Consider the following 26,554-nt stretch of genomic DNA (forward strand, 5'->3'; position numbering starts at 1 on the left):
TTGCAATGAAAACGTCTCGACGGAAGAATTTCATGAATTTGAATAACAAAGCAGTACCCGCTGCACGCTATAAGGATTAGAACCAAACACTTGCTGTCGGGCGAAAGCTCGGTGGTCTAGTGGAGATGACGCCTGTCCGGTGATCAGGAGGTCGTAGGTTCGAATCCTGCTCGAGTATGTACGCCCATGATTTTTATCATGGCTACTACTAAAACACTGATCAATTCAGTGCTTATTTACGTCGATGTAGGGCAATTTGTCAATCAGTTGCTATGAAAACATCTCGACGGAAGAATTTCATGAATTTGAATAACAAAGCAGTACCCGCTGCACGCTATAAGGATTAGAACCAAACACTTGCTGTCGGGCGAAAGCTCGGTGGTCTAGTGGAGATGACGCCTGTCCGGTGATCAGGAGGTCGTAGGTTCGAATCCTGCTCGAGTATGTACGCCCATGATTTTTTATCATGGCTACTACTAAAACACTGATCAATTCAGTGCTTATTTACGTCGATGTAGGGCAATTTGTCAATCAGTTGCAATGAAAACGTCTCGACGGAAGAATTTCATGAATTTGAATAACAAAGCAGTACCCGCTGCACGCTATAAGGATTAGAACCAAACACTTGCTGTCGGGCGAAAGCTCGGTGGTCTAGTGGAGATGACGCCTGTCCGGTGATCAGGAGGTCGTAGGTTCGAATCCTGCTCGAGTATGTACGCCCATGATTTTTATCATGGCTACTACTAAAACACTGATCAATTCAGTGCTTATTTACGTCGATGTAGGGCAATTTGTCAATCAGTTGCAATGAAAACATCTCGACGGAAGAATTTCATGAATTTGATTAAATTTATATGGTGTATGTAGAATCTGGTAAGCTTTTTGTTGTCAAATGAATGAAATTCGTCTTATTAATATCTAATAACAATTTATTGCCATCAAACTACTGTTTTTCTTAATTTAGTTCAGTGTTTCAAGTGTTAATTAGTGTGGAAAGACATGTGTGGGCATAAAAGATCTTGGTGTTATCTGCAAACAAAATAAATTAAGGATGAAGAACGAACAACATCGTTAATATATATGAGGAATAATAATGGTCCAGGAATCGAATATTTTTAACTGGTAAACTGCATGTAGATTCTGATTTCTAAACAACATATTGGCTTTGGTTGTAGAGATATCTAGTAAACCAGGAAAACGCAACGCCTCCAAAACCATATGCATATAAATGAGATGTTCTTTATTTAACTAAAATTGTAAATTATGATACGTGTATGCTCCCATGCAAACTCACAAGTATATATATATATATATATATATATATATATATATATAAAGAACGGATTCTGTTGAGTATTTCTTCCTGAATCCATACCGGTTTGGTATCAGTGTTCGTTACAGTCTAAAATAAATATAATCTGTTATAAACAAATTTTCCTAGTATTTTTGATATGTTGGATTAACAAACCTTACAAGTAATAACGCCTAAAAGAATCATTGCTTTCAAATTTATGAGACAATCATTTGTGTCAAGACCGTATTCAAGTCTAGCAATACAATCCATGTTCATGCCAGCACATTTGTTATCCTGACGTGGAATTTTTCTATAACGAACCATCGGAATAACACGAAAATTTATCTAACTACGAACCCTGTTTCATTTTAAAATTGATGGAAATTTTGGCATATAAGAATAGGTGTGTTCGTAAAAGAACTTTCGGAACAACGAGCCCTATTTCATTTCAAATTAATGTATCATAATAACGCTAGTTGCCCTCTAAAACTATACGTGACACACGGAGCGACCGCAGAGATGTGCAGCATTAGCCGACACAGAGACGTTTTGCATGATTGCCTGGGTTTTTTTTTTGTGTGTGTGTTTGTTTGTTTGTTTGTTTGTTTTTTTTTTGTCTGACGATCCGCATTTTGTTGTTCGGAGCTCACCTCTGTTGTTTTTCTTGGTCAGTTGTGCTCGGAGAAGTCTTCCTTATAATGAAGATTAACCGTGTTTGTTATGAGCGAATATTAATGTTTGGATCGGAAGTTTTGCTTCATTATAACGAGTTCTTCGTACCAGGAGTGCACTGTAGCAGGACAACATAAACCTGGGGCCCGTTTCATAAAACTTGTCATCAGTGACAAGTTGTCATAGATGTGAAAAGCTACTGAAACCCTTGCATCTGATTGGCTGAGAGCAAATTTGTCATAGAAATGTGGCAGTTGTCACTGATGACAAGTTTTATGAAACGGGCCCCTGGTCAAAGTAAGTTAATGCTTCAATGGCAAGCTTAGGGACTGCTATATGGTACAGTATTGGTGGAGGTGAGAATTGGGCTTTTAATTTTTTGCGAGATACCAAGAAAACACTTAGAATATAGTACAGAACATACCATTTTAAGAGGAATTCAAAGTTTATTTGACGAAAATCGGATTTGGAATGACTGAAACGTCAAAAAACAAAGTAAAACACAGCGATCGTAATAAAGTATGGGTTCCAAACTTTATTACAATCGGTCTTTTTTGGATATCTCAGCCATTTCAAAACAAATTTTCATCAATTAACGTTGAATTCTCAAATAATTACACGCTCTTTCATATTTCATTAGGGGTTTCTCATTATCTCGGCAAAAATGTTATAAACCTGAAATTAGGTCTCAACCAAAACTATACGTTCCCCTTAAGATTATTTGAGCGAAAATACAAATCCCTTACGTAGAATGAATGATACATTGTTGCATTCAAAACTGCCCGTCTACAGCTTTAGTGATAGTTTCTTTTCGTCATTACTTCTCGCGGAAATTGTGCCTCATTCATTCCCTCTTCTTTTAGCATCCCCCATGGTTGCATAGTGTACGAAATGAATTAATAATCCTTACGTTTTTTGATGCTTCAACTGTTACGAAATTCAAGTCCGACTTCTAGGTGGCAAAGACGACTCCCAAGGGAGGGTGGAAATCTATTACTATGGTCAGTGGGGGACGGTCTGTGATGACTGGTGGGGCATGGAAGAGGCCAACGTGTTGTGTCGGATGCTGGGGTTTGACGGCGCCTCAAGTTATTCTTGCTGCGCCGAGTACGGCCCGGGATCTGGACCGATTCTTCTGGACGATGTATACTGCACAGGCAAAGAGAGTAACCTGGCAGATTGCAAACACAGAGGATACGGAGTGCACGGGTGCGATCACTCTGACGACGTCGGTGTGGAGTGCATACCAGGTAAATGCACATGGATATGGGTCAGAATTTTGAACGATGTACAATTGAGCCAAAACAACCCCAAATTTGATAAGTGGAAATTCTCCAAAAGAGTTTGTTCGCAAAAAGCGATGAGTCCATTTTTGAAGATTTTAAAGTACGGTCTCTGTCATGAAGTACAAAATAATACCTTTTAAATTATATATTGGTCACTACAAAAGGTACATTTTTGAAGTTATGGTCAAAAGAAACTAAAATGTTCTTATTATTCTCTTTATTTTTCTTGACCTTTAATCGCAAATATCTTCATTTGGCAAATATGGACTTATCGGTGTTTGCAAACAAACTCTTCAAATCATTTATCTTACCTTAAAGAGTATAATTCAAGCTTTGATATGAACCCAATTATACTAGGATTTTCCCAGGAGAACAAGTTATTATTCACCGCGGAAGTTCACAACGTCCAGAGCAGCGAACGTCCGTGAGGAATAGTACTGCACATACGTTTGAATATAACAATTTAACATAGCTTGCAACGATCTGATTCAATTGAAAATCATAACGAAATATCTTAAGGGACCTATGTATGTTTTGGCTGAATAAAGCTTGTACTCGTAACCTCTACGTAATGGTAGACAACTTATGATTTAACCAAATTCGTCATTACTGTTGAAATATTACTCTTCCGCTAAACATTTTCTCAAATTTACGCGCATTTTACAGACACTCAATATTTCGACCCCTTATTTCACTATCCCATACTTTAATCCTTACTCCCAAATAATAAGATACTTTTTAAAGATGTATCTGATCTAGGCAGTCTCTATAACCCACCATACACATTGATACATAGCATAGTTTTCATCACGGAGGTTCGCTTATAGCTGATGGAAGTTCGAAAAAAACAAGATATTGAACAATGCAGTTCTCTTGAGCTGGAAACGCATTCTATTCACAACAAACAGGGATTTCATGTCCAGAACAAACTCCTCTTCAAAATCCTAAATAAATATTACCAGTTATCAGTTATAAAAGCTTGTCTATCTTTCCATGCTGAGGAATAAAATAAAACACTTTTTCCATCTCTCCTAAATTAATGTACAAACGTACGTGTAATCTCAGTGACGTAGTCCCTCCTTGAGAACGAATATATTTGTCAAAATTTCGTTATCACGATGTAAAGATTCAGGTCCTAATTTGTAATCTGAAGTCTACAATGCAAAATATACTCATAACGAACATAATGACAGCTAAATATGACAAAGAATTGACATATTAAGACAAAAGAAATGTGTTCTGTTATCGAAATACGAAGTTTAGCTCGGGAGGGCAAACGAATACGTTTCAATGTGTATAGGAAGAAATCCCTCTGCGTTTGCTCGTTTGTTACCGAGGAGAATCTGTGTTATTATATTAGTCAGAAATGATACAAGGTTCGATACTCCGAAGTTTTGTCATAACAAGACACAGTAAGTCCATATAACTTGGATGGGTGTTAGTGACTTCGATATTATACTACATGGATCGTTATAGCAAACATTTTGTAGCGCGTCATTTCGGAGGCTCGTTATTCATACGGTTTGTCATTACAGAAATTGATTAAGGTTAGTATAATCATGAAGCTTTTTTATTCGGTAAATGATAAGAATCTCCGAAGGTATATCGAAAAGTTTGTTAATTGTTACATGAAAAATCAGGTTCGTTTAGCCAAATGTGGAGAAACAAATTAACAACCAAATCCTCCAGATTTCAAAACCTTATAATAATCGTTTTCAACTAAACGGATTCGTTTAGGTGAAAACGATTATTATAATGTTTTGAAATCTGGAGGATTTGGTTGTTAATCTGTTTCTCCACATTTGGCTAAATTTCTGCCGAGTCAAAATTTCAACTCTAAATCCGAGTCAAAAATTTTTCACTCCGGTCCGTGTAAATTTAACACCAACCGTGTACTTCTGACTCAAATCCGAGTTATCATTTTGGTTATCGGACATTTTACACCTGCGCAGAGTCACATCAGAAATACCCAGCGCGGTGTACATGACATACGCGCGCTACAATTGGACAAAACATGTCATGTGTCCTATGTGACGTAGTACCTCCGCGAAAATAAAAGCGTCATTTCTCGACGATCCGCCGCGGCCGCGAGATGTCTTGCAACTTTTTGTCTTCAAGATGGACAATTTTGTGTGCACTTTTCTAGAAGAATGCGGAATGGAGGAATACATAGGAGTTTTTATCGGTGAGTACCCACCTCACTCACAACACCCATATAAATAATTGCCTGAAACATGGTCTAAACAGTTTTATTTAGGGCAAAATGAACTTTCGATACGGACACATTGACTGGTAATGGCGTAGCCGTAGGCGGCCGTACGGTAGCTCGTGCCTTTTTACGTAGCCCTGGGCTATATGCTATACGTTAGAACCAATCTACAATAGAATATTGTGAACCTACCTAGCTACACCTCCACTGTATATGCATAAAATACACATACGATCTTGATTGCTAATTCGAGCTACTAGTACCGTACGGCCGCCTACGGCTACGCCATTACCAGTCAATGTGTCCGTGTCGAAAGTTCATTTTTCCCTAAATAAAACTGACTGTTTAGACTGTTTCAGGCAATTATTTATACGAGTGTTGTGAATGAGGTGGGTACTCACCGATGAAAACTCCTATGTATTCCTCCATTCCGCATTCCTCTAGAAAAGTGCACACCAAATCCGACTCATTACTACACCAAAATGCATGGGTTAATTACAATGCGGGAAACTACACCGTACCAGAGTGAAAATGTGATCTTTGATTCGGAAATCCGTGTCATTTTGCTGGAATAGATTGCACCTAACTGACCCCATTTCCGAGTCAAATTTGACACTTTCCGAGTTAATTTGACGCCACAGAAATGACTCGGAAAGTGACTCGGAATCCGAGTGAAATCATTTGACTCAGAAATCCGAGTAGTTGACTCCCAGCTGGCGCCATTTCCGAGTCACATTTCACACTTTCCGAGTTATTTTTGACGCCGCAGAAATAGGAGTGATAAACGATTATCAGGCCCATTCCACTTTTAGAAGAACGGACCTTAAGAACAATTAATTTCACGTTGATATTCACAATGACACTCTTATTATTCACAATGATAACGGACAATGACAATTACACATTTCGCCCCACATTCCACACATTTTGAACGCTACTGGTTCTATGGCAAGCCGAATTGTCGCTGGTTTCGGTATCTCTGAGAGTGCAAAATGGTCACATTTCGAAAACTGCCAGGGTTGACAAAAATGGTCCTAAAATCATAACGCATTGACCAACATTAAAGAATTTGGTGTCATTCTATTGGAAAAAGAGTGGCCTGTCCAACAATGTGCAAAATAATGATATATTTGCAACAATATTGCTGAAATTAAAGATCTTAGGTGTTCCGTTCTTTCTGGGCCACCCTGTATAATCAAATCAATATATGTATATATGGGTGCACGTCACGAGACCGACACCCACAAGTCATACAGCCCAAGATTCATACAGCTCACAAGTCACACAGCCCATGAGTTATACAGATCACGAGTCATACAGCCCATAAGTTCGACACTAAGCCAGCAAGGCCCACGAGACCGACTCATTACGCGCCGTGTTGTATCTGTCGAACATGTGGGCTGTTTTCACTTAGTGTCGGTCTCATGGGCTTTATTTTCCTAGTGTCGAACTCATGGGCTGTATGACTCGTGAGCTGTATGAGTCATGGACCTGTTTTCAATGTCGAACTCGTGGGATGTATGACTTGTGGGTGTCGGTCTACTGGGATGACCCCGTATATGTAAGCCATTTAAGCCATAGGGATATTTCTTGTTACATCCTGTTATTTGTCCAATTCAATATAACGGCTTGGAAGGATTGAGCGCTTGGATAAACCATAATAATGTGACCCGCTACAACAAAAGGATCCTGAAGTCGTTGACGGCCGAGGTGAGAAAATTGAGTTTGAAGTCATATCATCAAAATTGGTCAAATCAATCGGATTTCTGTTTTTGGTATAATTTTGTAGCCTAATGTTTTGTCTATCATCTGCCAAAATTTCGAAGCTAAATGAACAAAGGAAAGGCAAGAAATCGGCGTTTTTCTGGGCCATGATTTTCCGACTTTCAATGTAACAGAAACGTGTCCGAAGATTTGGATTTAGCGCCGCAGCTAGACTCCGCCCCTAGCAACGAAGTAGTGATCTTATTGGTCAGTGCGTGGCATCCTGATTACCGATTGGTCGTGCGAAGACCGCTGACGCTAAGCTTGGATGAACATCGCGGAGGTCGCTAGGAGCATGCTTTCTGTTGCCAAGCGGTGAAAACTGTCTCGCCTCCCCTTGATCGTGATAGCGTCTGAAGGAAAACTTTGAAGGTGTTTTTCTCGAAACTCTGATTTCCTCAACCACTTGACATGCGCTAATAAAATCATCGATATCTCCGCAACCAAGTACTTTTGTGAGTTGTGCTATAAATGAAATTAAAGTAGAAGAGTAAGGAAATAATGTCATGCCATTTTCAGAAAATTTTCCTCCACCGACTTTCGGATCCTTTTGTTGTAGCGGGTCACTTCAGTTCTCCTTGTCTTAATATTCATTTTCCACAGTCGGTGCTTTCTTTCAAATTTAGACTGGTTGGGAGAGTCCATACAAATTGAGTTATACATCATTAAAACTTTAAAGATTCCTGAGGGAGAAAGATTGGCGGTGACACCTTGTGTATGTACATATGATGAACGAATTTGACAGTTGGAATGAGAAGGGTACGAGAAAAAGAAAAATTACTCCTTCCGCATAACGTCACTTTCAGTTATGTTGTTTCTTTATGTGTAAAAACGCGTCACAGAAAAAAAAGTCACAGAGAAAAAAAAACACGGAACAGGTTTAGTAATAAACAAGTGATGCCTCCTTTTCTGTTCCCCCGTCAATGTTCACACCTATCAGTGACGAAGGATAAGATATGCTTACCTGTGAAAAAATATCGAGGAATGAAAACACTGAAAGAAGTTCGAGATACAAAATCATCAAAATTTGAACATTTTGTAACATTGGTTCCCCATAGCAATAGGACCCCATGTAGCTTGAGGATACTCACCATGTTAATCTTCAATTGGTTAATTCTTATAGCTTTAAATATTCCAAATACATAGGCACTGACAACTATGGGCTAACAGTCCCCATACAGCATTCTCTGTAATTATCCCCCGTCCTGGTACATTATTTTACCTGTAGTACTGCCGTTGCTACCTCCGCCAAGGGAAGAGGTAATGTTTTCTGCGGCGGTTGTTTGTGTGTCCGTGTGCAAAATAATTCAAAAAGTAGTGAACGGATTTAGATAAAACTTACATGATAGGTTGAGAACGACACAAGTAACAGAATATAAAATTTTGGTAGTGATCCGGAGAATATCAATGGATTTTATGAAGGATTTTGAAATTCTTCTAGAACACGCTGTATGAAAGCCTCTATATAATAATATATATATATATATATATATATATATATATATACACACACACACACACACATGATATACGAATACATAATGTGTGTGTGTGTTTGTGTTTCTGTGTGAAAGCGTAAGTTTCGTGGTTGTAAATCCAAAGTGTATAGCCCTGTTTTGCAAGAAACTCTAAAGGGTAAATTTACATCATCCTGAATTCATGGGACGCTCAGGTACTAATCATGTAATTGTTAAGCTCAAGGAAGGCAATATGCTTTCAAAATATACATCTGTTTGTTATGGATCCATGAATCATTGTTTCTACGTAATTGTTTGCCTCCTACGAGTATACACCTGTAGCAGATATTATTTGTTTTTCAACATCATGACTTCACTACTCGCGGAATATTATTGTTCCTCATTCATATTCTCCATTTATTTGGCACTCCCTGTGAGTTAAGAATATACTCAAAAAGACCACCTTAAGCCCAAGCTTTCCTCTTTTTATCGTTAGAAATATATATTAATATTTGCTGTCTTATGACTTGTCAATCCTTTTGTTATATGTCTTCACCATCAGTTTATTTATGCATCGAAAACTTCCTATACTAAACACTATGGGCAATATGGCCCGTATTTTGTTTTTTGTGTTTTTTTAGGGGTAGTATGAGATCGGGGAATATTAGGGTTCGACATAATGCACAGTCTAATGGAGGCCTTATACGTCCTATTATGAATAAGTGGCAATATTTTGCCAACCATTCATTTCAACAAATCATCCATTCACGACAGTTGCTTCTGTTCAGTCCAACTTTTGATCTTATTTTTTGATTTAATAGTTCAAAAATTATATATCAAATAACACTGAAATAGATATGAGCAATAGCTGAATGGTGTATAATTATGTTAGAAGGTGATTTAAAAAAATGAAAGTATTACTCAGTTTCGTTACATTCAAGATTTATTTTTAAGTTAGGGCTTAAATGTTGCGTTATTTTCAACCCTCTCTAGAAAACTTTACACAGGAGTCAACTTTAGTGTATGGGAGTGTGTGGTTAACATCCGGGCAATGGTTTTGAATAATGACCAGAGTTTGAATGCTCTACGACACATTCATAAAAATCCGACTATCACAGCTATCTTTACTTCATCCTGAAATACAATGTATGCAAGCACATGGAAACATGTGCTTACTATTTTCGTGTGCATGCATTATACCCTTTATCATTAATTCAGAATAGCAGTGCCCAGGGCAATCCATTATGAATCATCAATAAGGCATTTACATATGCCGTGGATCAAAAGTATATAAGTCTAGTCAGCAGAGCTCGGTAAAGTTCGTATTCGTAATATTTATGTCTATTGTTCAAGGTCCGTCTAAAGCATACATATCATTGGTTCTTGAGTAAAATTAAATTTTGTACAGAGGGTTCAAATTTGAAAACAAATCTGGAACTTAACTTTAAAAGTAATCCTGAAGTTAATGTAACTGATTCATGCTTTCATGTTCAAATCGCCCCCAATTAAATTGCACACTATTCAGCTGTTACTCCTATCAATGACATTGTTATCTGATATACTTATAGTTTTCGAACTATTTAGGATCAAAAGTGGGATTTTTTTTTGTATCACTTAATACTTCGTCGAACCTTCTGTATTATCTTAAAAGACCATGTTTTTTTTTTCTCTCCAATGTTAAGGCCTGCAAGGGTGATTATATTTAGTAACATCTGATGAAGGAACTGATTTGGGATTGCGTATCTGTCCTTGTCTTCTCCCACGTAAAAGTGGTTCGCATAACGGACGGATATTAATAATCAATATCATCACCGCTTAAGACGTGTAACATGATATATCGGGGTCAGCTTCACTATAGCAAGTTTTCTGTATTACCATTTTGATACGGGTACCCTAGTACACAATGTTTTGTTACACACCCTAATCTTTCTAGCCCCCCCCCCCCCCACCCCCACAAAAAAAAAAACAACCTCATCGATGATATGTTATGTTGTCTTAAAAATTCATATGCATATTTTGTTAGTGTGGTATATTGATGAAAGAATGTCACTAAATATGTCAGAAGAAAAATAATTGTTATTCACTACGTTGCCATCTGTCAGGGCAAAACAACATTGACTGTGACTTTGAACACGGTACCTGTGGTTGGTGGCAGCAGTCTTATCATGATGACTTTGACTGGACCCGTAAAAATGGAGGTACCTGGTCGTGGTTCACCGGACCAAGCGGGGATCATACAACTGGTTGTAAGCAATTACAGAGTTTATTGCATGAACATTGCATTCTAAAAGATTTTTTTTTTTTCTTCTTCAGTGCACTGTACCGGAAGTCCATGAGAATATATATATATATTTTTTTTTTCTCGGAAAAACGCTGACAACTTTCTCGTCACTTGGTCTTTTCGGTTTAGGTATGGTTTGGCTTTTTTGGTTATTTCTAACGAACATGAAAACCAAATAATGAGCAGATACTATTGGAAGCTGTTGATACAAGTGTCTGCTCTCTTCCTCACGTGCATGTGTACTATAATATAGTTTATCGATAATTAATGAAATGTCTGGGCACGACATTGGCTATGGACCCGTGCCCCATGTCAGCTGCTCGTATTGTAAAGTAAACCCTGTTCTTCCTTTGTTTGATTTGTATCTATTTCCGTTTCATTTACTTTTCATTGTAGATGGATATTACATGTACATCGAGACATCTTATCCATATTATCCCGGGCAAGACGCACGCTTAACGAGCCCCTCCCAGTATCGTTACGGGCCTCAGTGCCTGACTTTTTGGTATCATATGTACGGTAGTACAATACATTCACTAAATGTTTACATGTCAGCATCAACGGTACCAAGGTCAAGTGACATCTTGTTCTCACTTACTGGAGCTAGAGGAAACTCTTGGTATGAAGCACAGGCAAGTTGTGACCGCGATTTTTCTTAAGACATTATATGCATATGTGTGCCCGGATGGATGTTTTAAAAAAAAAAAAAAAGGTCTAATGAAGATTTAAATTAGCCTAGTGAAACTTATACATTCTGTTTGCTCAAAACTTATCTGGTCAGGTATTTCTCCTCTTTGACTTCTTTGAAACAGGCCCTTATGGTCTTGTGTTAAGCCTACGGGAATAGTGGAACTATCAAACAACATAATTCAAATTCATTTATTAAAAATTGGTAAATAATGATAGTTCCTCATAAGGTGGGAGGGACTTAGAGTTTAGTATGCGTAACCCCTTTGGAATATATCTGTGTGCGATATCATGGTGAAATCATTTAATAGAATACACTGCTATGATAATCAACGCGCAATTTGAAACATCTTATTTCAGACAGATCAAATTTTGTCACAAATTACAGTTTTTATCATTTGCTAAACACCGCTGCCATACGCTAATTACATTTCTTGTCTTTTTTCTCTGGCTATATCAATTTTAATGAGAAAGAACGTGCAACATCGCATTATCTTCTTTGTGAACAGCCACAAAAAATGATCCGAAAGTTGCTGACAACTGAGCTAAGAAAATCGAGTTTGAAGTCAGATCATCAAAATCAGCCAAAAACATCGTATTTCTTTTTTTAAACATAATTTTGTAGTCTGATGTTTCGTCTATCATCTGCTGAAATTTCAGATCTAATTAATGATCGAAGGAAAGACAAGAAATTACCGTTTTATTAGCAATGATTTTTAGACTATCAATGGAACAGAAACGTGTCCTAAGATTTGGATTTAGCGCCGAAGATAGACACCGCCCCTGGCAACGAGGGAGTAGGTGTCGTGTGAATGAAAATCAGAGAGGTTGCTAGAAGCATACCTTCTATTGTCAAGAGGAAAAAAAAAAAAACATTCTTACCCGATCACGATTGCGTGGGAAGGAAAGCTTTGAAGGTGGTTTTCTCGAAATGGTAATTTCCTAGACCCATCAACATGCTCTCATAAAGTCATCGATATCTCTCCGCAATCGAATACTTTTATGAGTTGTATAACGGTATGATGGGAATAATAATCATCGTGTAATTTTCAGAAAATTGACCTCCCCGGATTTTCGGATCTTGTTGTAGCAAGTCATTTTACATTGATGTTTTTTATTTATCAATTAATTGATAAGTTATCTAATTATTCAATTAATTGATTAATTCATTCATTGAATAATTCATTCATTCATTTATTATGAACTTATTTATACATTTATTTTTTTCGTATTTATTATCATTCATTTAATGATCTATCATAATCATTTTCTTTGTACAGATCTCCATCGACAATTACACCCAGCCATTTTACATTACCATGGAAGGTGTAAGTGGGAGTGGCTCCAAAGATAACATCGCCATAGATGACATTGTGCTCTCTAATGGATCATGTCAAGAAGGTAAATGGAAGAGGCATATTTATGCCCATGGGTGCAAAACAAGACAACAAGACAGCATTTTGTTTCAATCGCCAAGGCTGACGTGGCTGCCAGAAGAACAAAGGAAATTCTTAAAATGAAAAAAAAAAAATGACTCTGAGCAGAAATAATCAGAAATAAAAGAAAATAGTAATAAAAAAATTAATGTAGAAATAGTGAAGGGAGACATGAAAAGTGAAAACAACAGAAAATTACAAATATCAAAAGTTACTCTTGATTTGCACCAATTCTGTGTTTTCGTCGCTTGTTTATAAGATTTTCCCCTCCAGTAGATGGAAAAGATTATAGTAAATAACATTTCGATTGACAAATCGTGCCTACAGCGATTTATACTAATATGATATTGGTGAAATATCTGGTAATGATGTTTTATGATGTGAAGTTGGGAAATTATTCATTACTGTACCTTGATGTCATACAACAACAGTACCTACAGAATAATGCAAAGTTGACTATGTGCTACAAGTAATTTTCTTTTGAATCAGTGAACTCCAACAACTTGTGTAACAATATAATTTCTTGGAGTGCTTCAGATCAAGGTTGTTCAGCAATTAATTAGCTTGAAAAAAAGAAAAAAAAAAGCACACAAACAATAATGACATTTTTACATTGTGCTTTGTATAAGTTTCGTTAGAAAATGATTTCCTTTGTGTATTTTCAGAAAAAAAAATATGTAAAGAGGAATAGAGGACAATCATACACCGTCGACTTTATAGATAAATCCTATCACAATGCACGTATTGAACCTTTCTCCCTCATGATCTATAGTACACAGGTATAAATTTCTGTGTGACTTTTTAAACAATGTCAAGGAAATTTGATGATCGAGGCGAACAAAGCAAAAAATACAGATGAATTAACTTGAAACCCACGCTTCACACTTTGCACAATACACAGCTGCACCCAGTGGTGTATCTAGGGAAAACGGCGCCCGGGGCAAGCGCGGAAATCTGCGCCCCTAATTTCTGAAAAAGTGTTCAACTCTAACTCCATCCTTGTAGGGACTTTTTGCTTTTTCATAAAAATATATGCTTTTTCAAGCAGATAAAAGGGGTTTTTCTGAGAGTGATTTAAATGTAATAAATTGTGATAAACTTTGGCGAGCGAGTGCAGCGAGCGAGCCGAAAATTTTTGTGTTTCAGATTACAAAAAATGGAATTCTTGTCATTTTTTGCTTACTAAATCTTACAATTCTAATCAAGATATAGTGACGGCCTTATAGATAACGATTTATACCAACAAACTAAAATATTCAAACTTAGTACGCGCGAGCGAGCCGAAATTTGTATATTTCCGCGTCATCATCACGTTTTGTTCTTATCTTCTTTTGTGACAAATTTTGGCAAGCGAGCCGAAATTTTTTATATTTCAGCTTACAAAACATGGAATTCTTGTTATTTTTTGCTTATTGAATCTTACAATTCTAATCAAGATATAGTGACGGCCTAATAGATAACTTAACGATTTATACCAACAAAGTGAGGAGTTGAAAAAAAATACTCTAAATTACTACGCGCGAGTGTGCCGAAATTTGTATATTTCGCCGTCATCATCACGTTTTGTTCTTATCTTCTTTCTTTTTTTTGGATAAATTTTGGCGAGCGAACGCAGCGAGCGAGCCGAAAATTTTTGTATTTCAGCTTACAAAACATGCAATTCTTGTCATTTTTAAAAATTAAATCTTACAATTCTAATCAAGAATAGTGACGGCCTTATAGATAACGATTTATACGAACAAACTGAGGACTTGAAAAAATACTCCATCTTAGTACGCGCGATTGAGCCGAAATTTGTATATTTCCGCGTCATCATCACAGTTTGTTCTTATCCTTCTGTTTTCTTTGATAAATTTTGGCGGGCGAGCACAGCGAGGGAGCAGAAAATTTTGTATTTCAGCTTACAAAACATGGAATTCTTGTCATTTTTTGCTTATTAACTCTTACAATTCTAATCACGATATAGGGACGGCCTTATAGATAACGACTTATACCCAACAAACAGAGGACTTGAAAAAATACTCTAAATTAGTACGAGCGAGTGAGCAGAAATATGTGTATTTCCGCGTCATCATTACGTTTTGTTCTTATCTTGTTTAATTTTTTTTGCGCCCCCCCCCCATGTTCGAAACCGTTGGCGCCCTCCTTTGATTAAATCGGTGATCGCTTCAGAACGAAAGAAATTGCAGCCGCTGCTCCGTGTAACATTTTGCCTGCTAAATATAAAATGACATGTGTGAACACAATATACATTGTCACTTTGTCCTCATCATCATCATGTTTTGTTTTTATCTTTTTGATTTGGTTTTCTGCAACCCAATCCCCCCCCCCCCCCCGTCCGGGGGAGGGTTTCTTCTTCTCCTTCTTCTTCTTCTTCCTTTTCTCCCCCCCCCCTGTTGTTTTTCTTCTTCTTCGTTTTTTTCGTTTTTTTTTTCGTTTTTGGCGCCCCCAAGGAGTGGCGCCCGGGGCACGTCCCCCCCTTGCCCCCCCCCCTAGATACGCCACTGGCTGCACCTTTCTCCTTTTTTCCTTCAATTTTTCCCTCTCCATTCTTCCCTCTTTCTCTTTATCGCTGCGCTACCAGTGAATCGTTTATTCTTATTATGTCGTATTGTTTAGACAGTCAGTTTATAGGTCATTATCCTATTGAGCTTTTGCTTATAATGATGGTACATGTATCCTGTATATTTTTGTTATCCAGAGTTACTAAATTTGTCTTTTGAACAGTAGGTGCTATATGAGTTCCTATAGGCTTATGTTTGCACATACGCGTAAGACAACGCTTCCTCATTTTCATTTTGCATTGTGTTAGAATAATGTTTGATATTTGAATTAATAATTTAGCTGTTCAAAAGTTTGTTTAATTGACTTTGCATTGCATTTATGTATGAAAAAATATACCAGAAATAAAATCAAATCAAATTTGGAAAGAAGCATAAAATACTTGTCAATGGAGTAATCAATCGGCATATAAAATGGTGCTCAACCATAAGGTGATTAGGGTCCAACTTTCATTTCAGAGCCCAAAGTCCGACTTGTAGGAGGGAAAGACGACACCCAAGGGAGAGTGGAATTCTACTACGATGGTCAATGGGGAACTGTCTGTGATGACTTGTGGGATAATGAAGAGGCCAACGTGGTGTGTCGAATGCTGGGCTTTGAGGGCGCCTTACGTTATTCTTGCTGCGCCGAGTATGGCCAGGGATCTGGTCCGATTCTCCTGGACGATGTCCAATGCAATGGCACAGAGAGTAACTTGGCAGATTGCCAACACAACGGATACGGAATGCACAACTGCGAAAGCTCTGAAGACGTTGGTGTGGAATGCATACCGAAAGGTAAATTTCATTACCTTGATTTGTGAATGAAAAAGGAGTGGTTTACAAGGTATAGAATAAGAAAAAAAATGAAATCACTTAAGTAAGGAAATCTGACTACAAAATAACAATATGCATGCACCATTTGAAATTCCTTTTAAACTGGAATGTAGAACTGAAAGAAATGTTTGTTTGATTTTCTTTTCTGAGGTCATTTAGTCATGAAAGGGCAGACTTTGTTTCAAACACCCGCTTCCCTATTTATACACTGTAAGAATATAGTCTTAATAGTGGTGAAAACGTTCCCGACGGGGATTATGCCCCAGTTAGACAGATTTAGAAGAGAATTAGTTATGAAACGCAGGCAAATTCACACAATAAACCAACACGATGAGAACAGTATAACACGGAGTTCTACAGTGAAAAAAAAAAACAAAAAAAAAACGTATTTCAGGGCGACCTGATAATTTATTGGCATATATACAGTATGTCCCCCCCCCCAAAAAAAAAATACAACGGTACCCTCCACAATGAATCAATTCAAATTGAAATTTCAGGGTATGAAACTGTAACTCATTGCCAACATCTTACAGAAAACCCCATTCGATTAGCTTCAATGGTAAAAGAGAAATGAGGAATATTGTAGAGGATGTCAGGAATCTCTTCCCTCCAAGTTCTGTCTATTGTATTCACACACAAGATCATCGAAGTTCTAAACTTGGAAGAATCAGACTCATGACATGCTTTACACCAACCACATTGCTATGTGACCGCTTAACCAAATCGGATGGGATTTTCTGCAAAATAGAACTAAGATGTTATATTTTAAGACCCTGAAGTTGCATTTAGTTTGATCTTATCAGGTGTTATCAATGCGAAAATCTGATTGTACTTTCTTTTTTGATATACAGTATGTCTCCCCCCACCAAAAAAAAAAAGAAAAAAAAAGAAAATATATATATATATATATATATATATATATATATAAAGATTTTTGGTAATTTATGGACATTTTGGATTTGTAACATGAAAATTGTCAGAAATTTGGGTTGGATATTAAGTGTCCATTTCTATTCTTTATTTTAATAGGAAATATGTGGAAGTACGAGTGAATTATGGGAGATGATCTTTAAGTTTCAATACCGATGACTCTAGATATTGAAAAAAAAAATGTTTTGAGTTTGAATGAATTTTCCAATTAAGATTCTTATCCAAATAAACGCCGAAAAATTTAGTAGAATCCTTTTGCTTAAGACGTATAGTTCATATGGTCAAATATGTAGAATCTGGTAAGCTTTTTTTTTTTTTTTTTGGTCAAATGAATGAAGTTCGTCTTTTTAATATCTAATAACAATTTATTGATTTCAAACTACTGTTTTACTTAATTAAGTTCAGTGTTTCAAGTGTTAACTAGTGTGGAAAGACATGTGTGGGCATAAAAGATCTTGGTGTCATCTGCAAACAAAATAAGATACATTAAGGACACAAGGAGGAAGAACGAACAACATCGTTAATATATATGAGGTATAATAATGGTCCAGGGCCCTGTTTCATGAAGCTGTTCGTAAAGTTACGAACAATTTACGAGCGACTGGTGATCAGCTCTGATGTGCTATACTTATCAGAATTTCAATAATTCAGCACAAGAACTGATCACCAGTGGCTCGTAAGTTGATCGTAACTTTACAAACAGCTTTATGAAACTGGTAAACTGCATGAAGATTCTGATTTCTAAACAACATATTGGCTTTGGTTGTAGATATAGCTAGTAAACCAGGAAAACGCAACGCCTCCAAAACCATATGCATAAATGTATATATATATATATATATATATATATATATATATATATATATATATTGTATAAAATAATATCATGATCAAGGGTGTTAGAGGCCCTTCTTAAGTCCACAAAAACTGGACAATGGTATGTTTTCTTTCGCCCACGATTGGGATATGGCATCGTTAGGAGAAACGGAGTCTGTTGAGTATTTCTTCCTGAATCCATACCGGTTTGGTATCAGTGATTCGTTACAGTCTAAAATAAATATAATCTGTTATGAACAAATTTTTCTAGTATTTTTGATATGTCGGATTAACAAACCTTACGAATATGGCGCCTAAAGGAATCATTGCTTTCAAATTTATGAGATAATCATTTGCGTCAAGACCGTATTCCCGACGTGGAATTTTTCTTTATTACGAACCATCGGACCAAAATTCATCTCACTACGAACCCTATTTCATTTCAAAATTGATGGACATTTTGGCATATAAGAATAGGTGTGTTCGTAAAAGAACCTTCGGAACAACAAGTCTTATTTCATTTCAAAGTAACGTATCATAATAACGCTAGTTGCCCTCTAAAACTATACGTGACACACGGAGCGACCGCAGAGATGTGCAGCATTAGCCGACGCAGAGACATTCTGCATGATTGCCTTTTTTGTGTGTTTTGTTTGGACGATCCGCATTTCGTTTTAACGGAGCTCACCTCTGCTGTTTTTCGTGGTCAGTTGTGCTCGGAGAAATTTTCGTTATAACGAAGATTTAACGTGTTCGTTATGAGCGAATTTTAATGTTTGGATCGGAAGTTTTGCTTCGTTATGACGAGTTCTTCGTAACGGGAGTGCACTGTAGCAGGATAACATAAGCTTTGCCAAAGTAAGTTAATGATTAAATGACAAGCTTAGGGACTGCTTATGTAAAATATATTAAAGGGATGGTACAGTATTGGTGGAGACGAGAATTGGGCTTTTAATTTTTTTGCGAGATACCAGGAGAACACTTATGATATAGAACAGAGCGTACCATTTTAAGAGGAATTCAAAGTTTATTTGATGAAAATCGGGTTTGGAATGACTGAAACATCCAAAAACAAAGTGAAACAAAGCGATCATAATAACGTGTGGGTCTCACACTTTATTAAAATCGCTCTTTTTGGGATATCTCAGCCATTTCAAAACCAATTTTCATAAAATAAACGTTGAATTTCTCAAAGAATTACAATACTGTCATGCTCTTTCATATTTCATTAGGGGTTTCTCATTATCTCGGCAAAAAATATTATAAACCTGAGATTAGGTCTCAACCAAAACTATACGTTCCCCTTAAGGTTATTTGAGCGAAAATGCAAATCCTTACGTAGAATGAATGATACATTGTTGCATTCAAAACTGCCCGTCTACAGCTTTAGTGGATAGTTTCTTTTCGTCATTACTTCTCGCGGAAATTGTGCCTTATTCATTCCCCCTTCTTTCAGCATCCCCCATGGTTGCATAGTGTACGAAATAAATTAATAATCCTTACGTTTCTTGATGCTTCCTCTGTTACGAAATTCAAGTCCGACTTCTAGGTGGCAAAGACGACTCCCAAGGGAGGGTGGAAATCTATTACTATGGTCAGTGGGGGACGGTCTGTGATGACTGGTGGGGCATCGAAGAGGCCAACGTGGTGTGTCGGATGCTGGGCTTTGACGGCGCCTCAAATTATTCTTGCTGCGCCGAGTACGGCCCGGGATCTGGGCCGATTCTTCTGGACGATGTATACTGCACAGGCACAGAGAGTGAGTTGGGAGATTGCCAACACAGAGGATACGGAGTGCACGGGTGCGATCACTCTGACGACGCCGGTGTGGAGTGCATACCAGGTAATTGCACATGCCTATATGTATTCGCTGTACAGTTTAAGCATAGGAATTTAATTGACCTTCGGAATGAGAAGGGTCAAAAAAAAGGTAGAGTGGTTGAGCCGAAGTAGAAAAGTAACTATGGTCTACTTCCTCAGTGTACTGTAACTGTAAGTGACCGTGCATCACAAAACGAACAAAAAGTCGCACCCCTCGATTTTACAAGAGGACTCAAAAAAGGTGAACCGGGTCAGCTAAGTCACTATTGAGTTTTTCATATTTTCTGAAGGAATTAGCCTTCTCCTACATTATTCTTAATTTTGGGATCATAAAATGAACGGGATTGTGCATTTTCAGCAGTTTTTCTACAACTCTTTTTGGTAGAGTAGAGAGATCGGGTATGTCTAAGAGGCCCCTTTTCATTTCTTGATAACCCTTTGCACACTCTTCACTCTCAAGTCTGATAACTTTTGAAGGGATAAAGCTACTGCTTTAAAAGTTGGCATTAATGATGGTCAGAATGTGTTAACAGAGCATGCTTAATTTCAACTCAATCTGATAATCTTTTTATTTTCGTTGCCCGAGTGGTTTACATCCTGTTTTTGTCCCATTCATCGCACAGCTAGCACGGTTTGGTAAAGATTACGCGCTTGAATAGACAGATAGACCCTATACTTCAGAGCCTCTTATCTCAATTCACACTTTTCAAGAATGCGTGCTTTCTTTCCACAACCTCATCGCTGATATGTTATGTTGTCTTAAAAATTCATATGCATATTTTGTTAGTGTGGTATATTGATGAAAGAATGCCACTGTGTTAGAAGAAAAATAACTGTTGTTATTCACTACGTTGCCATCTGTCAGGGCAAAACAACATTGACTGTGACTTTGAATACGGTACCTGTGGTTGGTGGCAGTTGTCTTATCATGATGACTTTGACTGGACCCGTGAAAATGGAGGTACCTCGTCGGTCTTCACCGGACCTAGCGGGGATCATACAACCGGTTGTAAGCAATTACAGAGTTTATTGCATGAACATTGCATTTTAAGGGATTTTTTTTTTTTCATTGCACTGTACCGGAAGTCCATGAGAATATTAATTCCTTTTCTCGGAAAAACACTGACAACTTTCTCGTTATTTTGGTCTTCTGTCGTCTGTCCCTTACTTTGATAAAAAAGGTTATTTTTAACGTACATAGATACTATTGGAAGCTGTTGATACAAGTGTCTGCTCTCTTCCTCACGTGCATGTGTACTATATATGATAATGTTTATCGATAATTAATGAAATGTCAGAGTACGACATTGGCTATGGATCCGTGCCCCATGTCAACTACTCGTATTGTAAAGTAAATCCTGTTCTTCCTTTGATTGATATGTATCTATTTTTGTTTCATTTACTTTTCCTTGTAGACGGATACTACATGTATATCGAGACAACTCCACATTATCCCGGGCAAGACGCACGCTTAACGAGCCCCTCCCAATATCGTTACGGGCCACAGTGCCTGACATTTTGGTATCATATGTATGGTAGTACAATAAATTCACTAAATGTATACATGTCAGCATCAACGATACCAAGGTCGAATGACGTCTTATTCTCACTTACTGGAGCTACAGGAAACGCTTGGTATGAAGCACAGGCAAGTTGTGACCGCGATATTTCTCAAGACATTATATGCATATGTGTGCACGGAAGGATGTTAAAAAAAAAAGAAGGTCTAATCAACATTTAAATTAGCCTAGTAAAACTTATACACCTTGTTTGCTCAAAACTTATCTGCTCAGTTATTTCTCCTCTTTGACCTCTTGGAAACAGGACCCTTAAGGTCTTGTGTTAAGCCTACGGGGATAGTGGAAACTATCAAGATAATTCAAATTCATTTATTGTATTGATAAATAATGATAGTTCCTTATGAGGTGGGAGGGATTTACAGTTTATTATGCGTCATCCCCTTTGGAATAAATCTGTGTGCGATATCATAGTGAAATCATTTAATAGAATAAATCGCTTGAAAATCAACGTGCAACTTGAAACATCTTATTTCAGACATATCAAATTATGTCACAAATTACAGCTTTTATCATTTGCTAATCATTGCTGCTACAAAAAGTTACATTCTCTTCTGTTTTCTCTGGCTGTATCAAATTGAAATGAGAAAGAACGTGCAACATCACACTATCTTATTTGTCACCCGCCACAACAAAATGATCCGAAAGTAGCTGACGGCTAGTGAGCCAAGAAAATCGAGTTTGAAATCAGATCATCAAAATCGGCCAAAAACATCGTTTTTCTTTTTATACCCCCGCCAAACGAAGTTTGAAGGGGGTATATAGGAATCAGCGGACGGTCGGGCGGTCGGGCGGTCGGGCGGTCGGTCGGGCGGTCGGTCGGTCGGGCGGTCGGTCGGGCGGTCGGTCGGTCGGTCGGGCGGTCGGGCGGTCGGTCGGTCGGTCGGTCCGTTGCAAATCTTGCGTCGCGAACTACTTCCTCAATTTTCAACCGATTCCCATAAAACTTGGCACAGATGTGTGCCTTGGGTTGTAGATGTGCAAGACGTATTTTTTGACAGTACCCAAAAGTACGTTGCCATGGTAACGGCATATTATGGGCAAAAATGGGTACAAATCTTGCGTCGCGAACTCCTCCCACAGTTTTTGATCAATTTTTATGAAATTAGGTACAGATGTTCATCTGAATATTTTAATGTGCAAGACACATATTTCCGCAGTGGCAAAAAGTGCGTTGCCATGGTAACGGCATGTTATTGGTAAAATATAGGGCAAAATGCTTCATGGCAAAACTGCTTCATCAGTGTTCTTCCAATTCTCATGGAATTCATATTGAATGTTTGTCTTAGGATATAGGTCAGCATGACACATTTCTTGACAGTGACAAAAAGTATGTTGCCATGGTAACAGCTCACATATAATGAGTCAAAATGATGGAAAATTTTGTGTTGCAAACTACTTCCTCAGTTTTTGCCCAATTTCCATGAAACTTGGTACAGATGTATGCCTTTGGTTGTAGATGTGCAAGACGCATTTTTCGACAGTACCCGAAAGTACGTTGCCATGGTAACGGCATATTAATGGCAGAAGATCAAGGAAAGATCTTGCGGATTTAACTACTTCCTCAGTTTTTTGACCAAAGCTTATGAAATGTTGTTTTGACCAAAGCTTATGAAATGTTGTTTGGCGGGGTATAACCAGTCGCTGTAGCGACATTTCTAGTTTTAAACATGATTTGTCTGATATTTCGTTATCATCTGAAATTTATTAAAATTAATTAATTAATTCAAAGTCGGCCAAAAACATCGTATTTCTTTTTTTTTAAACATAGTTTTGTAGTCTGATATTTCGTCTATCATCTGCTGAAATTTCGGACCTTATTAATGATTGAAGGAAAGGCAAGGAATAACCGTTTTTATTAGCAATGATTTTCAGACTTTCAACGGAACAGAAACGTGTCTGAAGATTTGGATTTAGCGCCGCAGATAAACGCCGCCCCTGGCAACGTGGGAGTGGGTGGCATCCTGTTAACTAATTGGTCGTGTGAATGAAAATCGGAGAAGTTGATAGAAGCATACCTTCTATTGTCAAGAGGCGAAAACTTTCTAACCGCCCCTTGATTACGATTGCGTCGGAAGGAAAACTTTGAAGGTGGTTTCCTCGAAACGCTGATTTCCTAGACCCCTCAACTTGCTCTCATAAAGTCATCGATATCGATGTTGTAGCAAGTCATTTTATATTTATGTATTTTTTAATTGATTTTTAAACAATTAATTAAGCAATTAATTCATTAGTTTATTCAATAAATATTTTTTTATCTATTTATTCATCTATTTAGTTATTCATTATCATTCATTCAATTATCCATCATAATCATTTTCTTTTTAAAGATCTCCATCGACAATTACACCCAGCCATTCTACATTACTATGGAAGGTGTACGTGGGGGTAGCTTCACAGGTGATATCGCCGTAGATGACATTGTGCTCTCTAATGGATCATGTCAAGAAGGTAAATGGAAGAGGCATAATGCCCATGGGTGCAAAACAAGACAACAAGACAGCACTTTGTTTCAGTCGCCAAGGCTGATGTGGCTGCCAGAAGAAAAAAGGAAATTCTTAGAATGAAAAATGATCGTGATCCGCATTAAGAAATAAAAGAAAATAATAATAAAAAGTTAATGTAGAAATAGTGAAGTGAAACATGAAAGTAAAAAAAAAAAAAAAAAAAAGACGATAGAAAATTAGAAATAAGTTGCTCTTGATTTGCAGCAATTCTGTGTTTTCGTCGCTTGTTTATAAGATTTTCCCCTCCAATAGATGGAAAAGATTATAGTAAATAACATTTCGATTGACAAATCGTGCCTACAGCGATTTATACTAATATGATATTGGTGAAATATCTGGTAATGATGTTTTATGATGTGAAGTTGGGAAATCATTCATTACTGTACCTTGGTGTCATACAACAACAGTACCTACAGAATAATGCAAAGTTGACTATGTGCTACAAGTAATTTTCTTTTGAATCAGTGAACTCCAACAAATTGTGTAACAATATAATTTGTTGGAGTGCTTCAGATCAATGTTGTTCAGCAATTAATTAGCTTGAAAAAAAGAAAAAAAAACCCAAACAAACAATAATGACATTTTTACATTGTGCTTTGTATAAGTTTCGTAAAAAAATAATTTCCTCTGTTTATTTTCAGACAAAAAAAAAATATGTAAAGAGGAATAGCGGACGAACATACACCGTCGACTTTATGGATAAACTTTGCCCGTTCGGAATTCAATCACAATTCTCGTATTGAACCTTTTCCCCTCATGATCTATAGTACACAGGTATAAATTTTGTTGTGTCCTTTTTGAACATTGTCAAGGAAATTTGATCATCGAGGCGAACAAAGGAAAATATACAGATGAATTAACTTGAAACTTACGCTTCACACTTTGCACAATGCACAGCTGCACCCTTCTCCCTTTTTTCCTTCAATTTTTCCCTCTCCATTCTTCCCTCTTTCTCTTTATCGCTGCGCTACCAGTGAATCGTTTATTCTTATTATGTCGTATTGTTTAGACAGTCAGTTTATAGGTCATTATCCTATTGAGCTTTTGCTTATAATGATGGTACATGTATCCTGTATATTTTTGTTATCCAGAGTTACTAAATTTGTCTTTTGAACAGTAGGTGCTATATGAGTTCCTATAGGCTTATGTTTGCACATACGCGTAAGACAACGCTTCATCATTTATTTTGCATTGTGTTACAATAATGTTTGATATTTGATTAATAATCTCGCTATTTTAACAGTTTGTTTAATTGACTTTGTGTTGCATTTATGTATGAAAAAATATATCAAAAATGAAATAAAATCAAATTTGGAAATACGCTTAAAATACTTATTAATGGGGTATTCAATCGGCATATAAAATGGTGCTCAACCATAAGGTGATTAGGGTCCAACTTTCATTTCAGAGCCCAAAGTCCGACTTGTAGGAGGGAAAGACGACACCCAAGGGAGAGTGGAATTCTACTACAATGGTCAATGGGGAACTGTCTGTGATGACATGTGGAACGCCGAAGACGCCAACGTGGTGTGTCGAATGCTGGGCTTTGAGGGCGCCTTACGCTATTCTTGCTGCGCCCAGTACGGCCAGGGATCAGGTCAAATTCTGCTAGACAATCTGCAATGCACTGGCACAGAGAGTAACTTGGCAGATTGCCAACACAACGGATACGGAATGCACAACTGCGCACACTCTGAAGACGCTGGTGTGGAGTGCATACCAACAAGTAAATAATTGACATTTTGTAAGCCCTAGTACATACATCCCCTTGCTTTCACTGAACAATCAGTGCTGAACAAATCTGACCGTTGAAATGCTGAAGACAAATAAAAAGGGATGGTGATTCAGCTGAAGCAGAAAATTAATTGCTTCCGCACTGCCAAGTTTATCTTTAAAAAAATTAATTATAATCTAGGTAGATCAGTCATTAATACAGTCATTAATAACAGAGCTATATTTACATGCAACGTGACAGCTAACAGCGATCTGGTAAGGAGGGCATGTCCCTGAAAGTTTTACACAAAACACGAAACTTTTTTTGGAAGCCCAATTATGAGATATCCCTGTGAACAAAGTTGATTCAAGAATGGCATACACAGTACACACACATACACACACACACACACACGTAAAATTATACCGGTTTTCCATCAAAAACCCGGGAGACTATGAATGAACAGTAGGGCCTAATGACCAGTAGCTACCTTGGTCCTTGGACACAAAACAGCTACAGAAATTCAGAATTTACTCGGAAATCCAATAGGAAACACCGCTTGATAGTCAATCACCACATAAAATGCAAGTTACGGGCAACGGGAATAGAATCGTGCGAAATGCTTTCATTGTACTGTGGCACTTGGCGACTTATCGATCGATTTGGGCGAATATGTGCGTCGGAGTAATAAAAACTTGCGAACTTGACACACTATCGACTGAGTCT

At 37.4% G+C, this 26,554-nt stretch overlaps 2 protein-coding genes across 2 annotated transcripts in view; both read left to right on the forward strand.

Moving 5' to 3' along the window:
* The window catches only part of LOC140234432 (scavenger receptor cysteine-rich domain-containing protein DMBT1-like), a 51,876-nt gene extending 31,456 nt beyond the window's left edge, over positions 1-20,420 (forward strand). Inside the window, exons 8-12 of the mRNA XM_072314477.1 lie at positions 2,911-3,216; positions 3,997-4,014; positions 16,116-16,424; positions 19,747-20,052; positions 20,416-20,420. Coding sequence (XP_072170578.1) covers positions 2,911-3,216; positions 3,997-4,014; positions 16,116-16,424; positions 19,747-20,052; positions 20,416-20,420 — 944 coding nt within the window. The remainder of the gene's footprint in view (positions 1-2,910; positions 3,217-3,996; positions 4,015-16,115; positions 16,425-19,746; positions 20,053-20,415) is intronic.
* The window catches only part of LOC140234433 (scavenger receptor cysteine-rich domain-containing protein DMBT1-like), a 144,913-nt gene continuing 138,101 nt past the window's right edge, over positions 19,743-26,554 (forward strand). Inside the window, 2 exon segments of the mRNA XM_072314478.1 lie at positions 19,743-20,052; positions 25,496-25,841. Of these exon segments, the coding sequence (XP_072170579.1) occupies positions 25,615-25,841 (227 nt within the window). The 5' untranslated portion in view covers positions 19,743-20,052; positions 25,496-25,614.

Source organism: Diadema setosum, chromosome 10, assembly GCF_964275005.1.
Source record: "Diadema setosum chromosome 10, eeDiaSeto1, whole genome shotgun sequence".
NCBI classification, from domain to species: Eukaryota; Metazoa; Echinodermata; class Echinoidea; order Diadematoida; family Diadematidae; genus Diadema; species Diadema setosum.